General features: G+C 37.9%; 1 protein-coding gene across 1 annotated transcript; it reads right to left on the reverse strand.

The window, feature by feature from the left end:
* Positions 1-6,487: 6,487 nt before the first annotated feature.
* LOC130945114 (uncharacterized) lies at positions 6,488-9,008 on the reverse strand. The gene is made up of 9 exons (XM_057874132.1): positions 8,826-9,008; positions 8,667-8,742; positions 8,535-8,574; positions 8,292-8,350; positions 7,910-7,947; positions 7,435-7,498; positions 7,175-7,228; positions 6,857-6,955; positions 6,488-6,763 (listed from the first exon to the last, which is right to left on the reverse strand). Exons 1-9 carry the CDS (start codon positions 8,999-9,001, stop codon positions 6,707-6,709), a joined length of 663 nt encoding a protein of 220 aa, XP_057730115.1. The 5' UTR covers positions 9,002-9,008; the 3' UTR covers positions 6,488-6,706.
* Positions 9,009-9,547: the final 539 nt, after the last annotated feature.

Below are 9,547 nucleotides of genomic sequence, written 5' to 3' on the forward strand. Positions count from 1 at the left end.
CTGCTGTACCTCAAGTTTCAATGCAATTACTGTTATTTTCTATCCAAATCAATTTTATTCGTAATCCAAGATATACGTTGCACTTCACCTTGATGAATGTGATGATCCGTGACACTCATCATCATTCTCACCTATGAATGCGCGTGACTGACAACCACTTCCGTTCTACCTTAGGCCGGGCGCATATCTCTTAGATTCCCCAACAGAATCTTCGTGGTATAAGCTAGAACTGATGGCAGCATTCTTGAGAATCCGGAAAGTCTAAACCTTGTCTATGGTATTCCGAGTAGGATTCTGGGATTGAATGACTGTGACGAGCTTCAAACTCCTGAAGGCTGGGCGTGATGACAAGCGCAAAAGAATCAATGGATTCTATTCCAACCTGATTGAGAACCGACAGATGATTAGCCATGCGAGTGACAGCCGCAGAGGACCATTTTCACTGAGAGGATGGGATGTAGCCATTGACAACGGTGATGCCCTACAAACAGCTTGCCATGGAAAGGAGTAAGAAGGATCAGATGAAAGCAATGAGGAAAGTAGAGATTCAAGAGGAGCACAGCATCTCCATACACCTATCTGAAATTCCCACCATTGAATTACATAAGTACTTCTATCCGTTTTATTTATTTTATTTATCCAAATTAATTCCATTTGACCCTATGATTCCACTCACTAACTGAGATCTACAAGATGACCATAGCTTGCTTCATACCAACAATCTCCGTGGGATCGACCCTTACTCACGTAAGGTATTACTTGGACGACCCAGTGCACTTGCTGGTTAGTTGAGCGAGACTGTGAAGTTAATTTTAGACCATGGTATTGTGCACCAAGTTTTTGGAGCCATTACCGAGGAATATTATTCGAGTTGTGTGAAAGTATAAATCACAATTTCGCCCACCAGGTTCATATGGTGGTTGGTATGGTGGGTATGGGTTAGGGTCATATGGAGGTGAATGGTGGTATAAGGCTTGTGAGTATGGTGAAGGGCTATGTTGAGGAGTGGGATCATATGCATATGATGATTGTGGTTGACAACCACAATGAGGGTCATCACATACATTAGATTGGTATGCATCAAGATTTGAATTGTACCCATAAGAAGCCGGAGGAGGTTGTTGCCAAGAAGGTTGTCCATAAGCTTAGGGCTCCTCCCACCTTTGATCTCCAAATCCTTGATGCACATCCTCATTGAAGCTTCCATCTCCTACAACATAGTTAGAATCACACTCATAGCCAAAGTGAGAATTCATAATGGAAAGAGAAAATAAAAACAAAAGCTAATAGAAAACAAGAGAAACAAAATTCTACAACTAGCAAATAAAGCAAAAAGCAATATATTCACACTATTCACATATATACAATAACCAATAACATAACACCATTGCAACTCCCCGGCAACGGCGCCATTTTTGATGATTGAACTTTTGTGTGGTTTAGAATTTCACAAATGAAAGCTCGTTGTAAAGTATAGTTTCTAAACCAACAATAGTCTTTTCATACAAAAATTTTGGTTATCACAAAGAACAAACCCCAAATAAGAATTAACCGGAGTATTTGGACTCCGGGTCGTCTCCCTAGGAATTGCAATGAATTGAATGATTATTGGCTATGAGGTATATTTTTGGGGTTTTGGATGAGAGACATGAAAAGTAAATGGTGAAGGAAATTCAAATAACAAAAAGGCCTTGGCAAGGGTTGGTGGTCAAGGATCTCTATCCTAATCACTAACCACAACATGAGAATTGGCAAGGATCAATCCCACTAAGTTAACCCCTAACTAATAGTAGAGTAAAGTCAAGTGAGCTATATCAATTCAAGTCCATAAGTCCTAGTTCTACACCTAATCAATTGGTGAGAATTAGAGTTAATGACTCCCAATCATCAATCACTTGGACATTGGTAACTCAAGAGTTCCTAAGTTACATTCCCAAGCCAAGAGCATAAAATTCTACTCTAAAGTCCTACCAAGCATTTTGTCAAACACTTGGTGGGTAATAAAGGAAAGCATGGTAAATTGAAAAGAAAGGTAAAATCTAACAACTACCAATTGCAAGGAAAATGAGATCACAACTCAAATCAACAATAAAAGAACATCAAACATTAAATTGCACTAAAAGTAAATCAAATCCAACAAGAGCATCCATGAACATAAAAGAGAAATTAACATGAAAACTAAGAGAATCGAGTAGTAGGAACAAGAAATCATAAAAGAAACAAGATGAAAACATGTAATTGAACCTAGATCTAAGATGGGAATGTCCTAAACCTAACCTAATTCTAGAGAGAAGAGGGAGTTTCTCTCTCTAGAAACTACACTACATGATGCTAAGCTACAAACAATTTCTCCCCTTTTGCCCAAGCTTGAAATCTGCATGAAATAACATTGGAAATGAGTTGGGTTGGGCCCAAAATGCTCTAGAATTTGCTGCCCACGATTTCACTTTAGTGAACCACGTGCTCAATCAGCGCGCACGAGTACATTGCGCGTGCGCGTCCCTTAAACGTGAAGCAACTATGGCAAATTTTATATCATTTCGAATCTCTGGATGTTAGCTTTCCAACGCAACTGGAACCGCCTCATTTGGACCTCTATAGCTCAAGTTATGGTCGTTTGAGTGCGAATGGGTCAGGCTTGACAGCTTTACGGTTCTTTCATTTCTTCGTGAGTTCTCCCACTTGCATGCTTTTCTCCTCACTTTTTCCATCCAATACTTGCCTTATGAACCTGAAATCACTCAACAAAAACATCAAGGCATCGAATGGAATTAAAGTGAATTAAAATCACCAATTTTATGGCGTAAAAAACATGTTTTCACATTTAAGCACAAATCAATGGAGAATTACAAAATCATGCAATTTCATTGAATAAATGTGGGAAAGGATGATAAAATCCCCTAAAATAAGCACAAGATAAACCACAAAATTGGGGTTTATCAGTACCCCATTGGACTTTACAGTATCACATATCCTCAAGAATGTGTTGAGATGTTGATTTGGATCTTCTTGGGCACTTCCTCCATATGAACAATTATTCTGGACTAGTGTGATGAGTTGAGGTTTCAACTCAAAGTTGTTAGCATGAATTGTTGGCTTGAGGATGCTGCTGCCACAGTTTTCTGGATTTGGGTTTATGTAGGAGCTTAAGACTCTCCTCTCTTGCCCAGCTTGATTTCCATCACCTCCTCCAACATTGTCGTGCACTTCGTCTTCCATGGTGGTTGTTAGATCTTCTTCCACTGGTTCTTTTCCAACTATGCCTTTGCCTCTAGCCTCCCTCCTCAATCTAAGGAAGGTTCTCTCAGGTTCACTATCAAAAGAGGATAAAGGTTCTCCTCTTCTGCCTGTCATACACTCAACGCACAGCAAGTAAAGGACAAGTGAAAGAATCTCCTTAGTTAAGATTAGTGGTTAGCTTGGTTGATGCAATTAATCAAACATTTAGAAGAGTGAAAGTATAAACAATGAATAGCTAAAACGATCCCAAAAAAAAAAAGAAAGAAAAACAGAGATTAGAAAGAAATTTAAATATCACAAAAAAAAAAAGAAAAAGAAAACAAGGTAGATGAAAAATGCTTAATCTAGCTCTCCAATTAATTTAATCATTGTCAAATTCAAACCAATCCCTGTCAACAGCGCTATAAAACTTGATGGGTTCGAATTCACTCCCCTCCCAATAAGATTGATGAATTCACTCTTTGGCAAGCGCACCAAAATTATCGTCAAGTAATAACCCATAGTAGAGTGGGATCGTATCCACAGAGATTGGTAGATTTGAGAAATTTTAATTAATTGGTGAATTAGTCAAGCTTAGACAGAATAAGTTGTAAGTGCAGAATCATAAATGGCAAAAGAATAAAGGAAAGCAATAAAGTGCAGAAATAGAAATAGCAAGAATGTAAAAGGGAATGGGAATTTGCTAAATGTAAATGAAAGCTATAAAAGAATGAGAGAGATAAGAATGAGGGAATTCATTGAGATCAGGAGATATTGCCTCTTTGGATTAAATCCAGCTTATATCCTCTTCAATCATGCAACTTATTGACCTCTTGGCAATCATGATTGATTGAGCTCCAATCTCTTGGTGACTCAATCTCTCATATCTTGATCAATAGCCAATTCCTTGGTCTAATTTCTCATGAAGAGAGATATGCTTAGTCCCCGATTATACCACACATCCTTGTAGGTTCAGGTAGAGGGAGGATTATATGTCATCATATCCAAACACCAAAACCCAAATTCTACTCAAGTGTGAGAAGAGATTTCTAGCATGGTTTCATGTTTCCTTTTCCAAGGTTCCCATGAAACCCATTTTGCATTCAATCTCTTTTTCAAAATAATTGAACACTAAGCATGAGAATCGAAATTCCTTCCAACAAATCAAAGAGAAGATGAAAAGAAGAAGAAATTCACTATCATTAATCCATCAAGTACAATAGAGCTCCCTCTCTCAATGAGAGAGAATTTAGCTACTCATAGCTTAGAAAAAAAGTACAAAAGATGGAAGAGATGAAGTGTAAAAAGTGAATTCAAAACTAAAACTCTACAATCCCCTTAAGATAGTGATCTGCATCTCCATGTGTGTTTCCAATACTTCCAAGGGTATTTATACTACTCCTAGATCTAGAAATAAAGGAAATTACAAAAATGAAAAGAAAATTACAATTTGGAGGGAAAAGAAACTCAACAAACATGATCTTCCAACTGGTGTGTGACTGGCGTTCCCCTGGCGTGTCACGCTCTCTCCGTTTCAAGCTTGGCATGCCACGCCTCACCCTCCAAGGGGCACGCCTTCTTCTATCACATCCCTGGCGTGCCACGCCTTTGAGCCAAAGTGGCACGCCCAGGGCATTTTAATTGACCCAAGTACCCTGGCGTGCCACGCCTTCGAGCCAAAATGGCACGCCCAGGCCATTTTAATTGTCCTCAAGTAGCTTGGCGCGCCACGCCTTCAACACCAAGTGGCACGCTCAGGCCATTTTCCACATCTTCATGCTTCTGGAAACTTGTACCAGTGTGGCACGCCCAAGGTCTGGCGTGCCACGCCCCTCTAAATGCTTCATCCTCTTGCTGGCGTGCCACGCCTTGATCCTCAAGTGGCACGCCCAAGTGAATTCTGGAACTGGCGTGCCACGCCTTCGATACAAAGTGGCACGCCCTAGTGATGACTCTTTTAGGTAATTAGTTGGCGTGCCACGCCTAGCTTCTGGCATACCACGCCCCTTCGATGGTCTTCATTGTTGCTTTCTGGAATGTTGTACCAGCGTGCCACGCCCAACTTCTGGCGTGCCACGCCCAGTTTCTGGTGTGCCAAGCCAATACATTTTTGTGGCGTTTGTTCCAAGTGACACGCCTGCTTCACACGCCCACTTGTTTAGTTGTTTTCTTCCTATTTTTGATGTCTTTTTCGCCTGAAATTCAACACAAACTCATTTCAAAGCAATGTACTATGATATTCATCAATTAAGGCATGAATTGCAATGATCAAATGAGATTATACCTCTTTTATGGTCCTTTTTATGCAAGGAAAAGGGTAGATGATGTAAGTCATCAACCCCATTTCCACTGTTTTCCCCATTATGATTATTGTTATTCATCTGCTGCCCGAGTGCCTCAACGGTGGCCTGCACAACAGCAGCCATATTCTGTAGTGCAGCCATGAAGTTCACCAGATCGTTTGGATTAAATTCCAGCTCATGAGTACCGGTACGTCCTCTCGCATGACCCTGACCGCGTCCACGAGGCGCCATCTGGTTCCTATACACACCAAACAAGCGATATCAAGTTGATCAGTCACAATATCGAAAGTCTAGTGCTCAGAGTCTCAAATGTATACTCACGAACGTTTATGTCAGTTATATCAATCAGATATCCTAATAGCACATAAACACAAACACAGAGAATGCACAAAAGTATAATCAGTCCGTCCCTCAGGATCTACAAGAACGAACGGCTCTGATACTATAATGTAACACCCTACCACACCAAGTCTTAGGCTTAAGTCATAAGACAGAAGTGGTGAGATATTACGACCTCTAAAATAAAATTTAGTACATATAGTATTGCCAGAATGTTCTTAACTAGGAGTCTTTGAAAAAGTGGGTAAATCAAAACCGATAAACCGAAAACGCAACACTCCGCTTGATAACGTAAACGAACAGCTAGAAATCAACCTAAAACGAAGAGATATACAGAAGAGTGCCAAAATACATATATCAAGACTCAGGATTCATTTTAAAGAATAAAATGTGATCTCTCACTATTTATTTTATAAGCAGGATAAAAAAAATATGAGATCACACTTTACCTCTAAAAATTTAAAATTGAGACAATTCAAATTCATAAAAAAAATACTTGTCGCTCACTTCGAGTACGAGAAGTTTCAAATTCCATACCTACGCACAACACCATACAATCCCATTTTGGGATATAACTCCAAAGACATTCCATATTAAAATTTTTTGGACAAATCTGGCACGTTTTACAGTAAAATACAATTTTTTTTTTTTAACAACACCGTTGTGTATGTTGGTTTCCTAACTTGTTCATCATCCCATGAACTTTCCCTAAACATACTATATCACTATTCCTTGTTTGATTTGTTCATATAATGCGACTTAGTATTCCAAATTTGATAGCCATTACCGAGTAACTCAGAAGATTATGACTAAGACCACCTTAAATTTGTGTCAATCTTCGAAATCTAGCGTTCCTCAAACTTAAGATGAATTTCGTTCATAAGTGGTTGATGCTTCCTGACCTGCAGATAAGAATTCACATTATCGTTGATTAACCCTCACAAGCCAAATGAATCCCAAATTCTATAACAATTTGTAAAAGGGGGTGTTTATACCTTAACACCAGCCAATGACAGTAGCTTGTGAGAAGCAGTATATGCAATATCAGAACTTTCTAACTTCTCCACAAAATAAACCACTTCAGAAACTCCTGACTGCAACAACAAATTGTAATTTATCATTTTTTTTAATATGATAATATGTATATACTGAGCTCATTTCTTATTACAATTTCTACACTAAGATATGATTTAATCTAGTTTAGAAACAATAAGGCAAAGCACTATATCTGCATACTGATCAAAGCCTAAAATGGAGAAAAAAAATTGAGTGCACAATGTTTCATCAAATCAATAATCCACAATTTCACCAACCTGGATTATGATCTTTGCACATTCATTGCAGGGAAACATGGTCACATAAAGCCGCTGCATGCATTAAAATAGAGAAAAGACAAATCGCTTAGCAGATCATACGAAAAGGCATTTGTTTTATCTGATATGCACAACGTGTGTGAATGGCGTAGTCCAAGTGGAATTTATAAATATATAAATAAATAAAGATATCGACCTCCAGAAGCTGCAATATTTTCAATTCACAAGATAAGGTAAGTAGAGAATGCAGTTGAACTTACTTGTCCAGCAGCAGAGGCGTGATTTGTGTTAAGAATAGCATTTACTTCCGCATGACAAACATATCTAAAATAGGAACAAAGCATCATCAATAGGATCTTAAATATAATAACTGTAGCAACAAAATGATTAAACTGCAGACAAGAGTTAAGGCATTAGTTTTCAACTAAAGGCAAATTACACTGATCTCCCTACAATTAGATAATAGTACACACAACACCACTTGATTTGTATGGTCGGTCTCATGTTTACAAAAGAGGTCAATATTACAATATATAAAATTCAAGGATACCCAATGTCATACACTTCTAAAGTTCAAATCTCACTAAAACTTAGTACAAACTTTTTTCAGTTGGAGAAGTGTAGTGTGTAATATTGCCCGACCTTAGGAAATATTACTGTAGGCTACCCTTTAACCAATAAATGATTATTATTAATGGTCTTGAGAGAGAGAATATCTGAAAGCAAAAAACTTACGGGTATTTTGTCTCTAAAGGATTCCCACTCCTGGATTTCTAAAACATAACAGATTTCCAAATTAGATAAAATGGTTTAAAATTCAAAGAAACTGAACTTTAACAAAAATGCTATTTGCGTACCAAAATCAATCACTATGTATTTGTATACAAATATATGCATAGTTTAACTCATTTTTAATGTGTATTTTGTATTCCCGTGTGTATTCTACCTGGGTGGCAAATTTTCAGCTACCAAAACTAGCCACTATGTTTAATGAAATTTTGTATTCCAATGTGTATTTTATCGGGTAGCTAATTTTGGTAGCTGATTTTGGTGTACACCTAACATGGTTAAAATTTAAAGACAACAAATTGCCCAAGTCATTCCCTTAAATACTAACCTTTGCCCATGGTAGCTTGTCATCGGAACATCCTCTTGGGAATCCATTATAGCCAATGCCTAACACAACAAAGTTAAGGAGAAAAAATGTAATAAAGTAGTAATTATGCTTAAAACAATTTACTAATAATAATTAAAGTTCGTTCCATATAATTTATGCAATTCGTAGTCCCTGAATATTAAAGTAATATGGAATGTGCACAAGGTGTTTGATGGTTTGAGCCAATGAAGTTAAAAAGCTTACCAAGAATTATGTCATCCTGACTCACCAAGCATGCCCCTACCTACAAATAACAACACCAACACAAGCCTTGAATTCTTCAGAATCAACTCCCAATCTAAACAAAATTATGAGAGATGAAACATCATATTTGACCTGCCTGTTAGGGTCCTTGGATCTTTCAGCAGACAAAAACGCAATCGCCATGAAATAATCATCCCACGACAAGTACCTTCAATTCAATTTTTTAAAAAAGGGATTAGCATAATTGTAGTGAACAGCAACAATAAAGTCAAATTTGATAGACTGACTAACTGTTTGCGCTTGGAAGGATCGTAAGGGTCACCACGTGAATGGCGGTGATTGGAAATGGTTCCGTTTTGGGTTTGGGGATGGTTTCGGGAGCGGTAGAAGAAGCGGAGAGCAAGTGCAGAGGTAACGGCGCCAAAGAGGGTTGCGGTGGCGAAAAGAGTAGCGTCGCGAGCGTTCATGGCAGTTTCCAACGGTAGAACGGCCACCATCACCTTTTTTTTTTCTTTTCTTCTCGTTTTTTTTTTTTTCGGCGGGGGTTGGGGATTTTGGGGAAGTGAGTGAATCTGAGAAGTGAGAACGGAGTGAAGACTGAAGAGGGAAACTCAGCGGCTAATCGGCAATTTAGGTTCAGTGCGCGGGAACTTTGCGAGGGAACTTAACTTTTTTTTTATTCCCTTTTTTCTTTTTTTTTTAATCCTATCTGTTTGATATTTTCATGCATATGGATCGGATTGGTTGGGCCGGGCTAAAATATTACTCAACGGAACAGGAGGAATAGGGCCCATTTATCTGATGTTCATAATACACCATATTCTTTTGAAAAATTTTCAAATGTATTAGTATTTCAATAAATTTTAATCATTGATCTTAATTTTACAATGAAGATTAATGATTAAAAATTACTTAAACACTAATGCATTAGCATACTTAAAAGCATTTTTATTCTTTTATCTTTGAATGGAACACAAAATTAAAATATTTAATTCAAAAAAAATTCAAATACA

This window comes from Arachis stenosperma, chromosome 1, assembly GCF_014773155.1.
Source record: "Arachis stenosperma cultivar V10309 chromosome 1, arast.V10309.gnm1.PFL2, whole genome shotgun sequence".
Classification (NCBI taxonomy): Eukaryota; Viridiplantae; Streptophyta; class Magnoliopsida; order Fabales; family Fabaceae; genus Arachis; species Arachis stenosperma.

Bases quoted from the DNA above. Each gene is read 5' to 3' on its own strand.
- LOC130945114 (XM_057874132.1), bottom strand. From the start codon at position 9,001: ATGAACGCTCGCGACGCTACTCTTTTCGCCACCGCAACCCTCTTTGGC. The intron at 7,499-7,909 runs GTAAGTTTTTTG...TTCCTATTTTAG, and splicing joins CCTTTAGAGACAAAATACCC to ATATGTTTGTCATGCGGAAG. The intron at 6,764-6,856 runs GTATAAACACCC...TCTTATCTGCAG, and splicing joins TGTCATTGGCTGGTGTTAAG to GTCAGGAAGCATCAACCACT.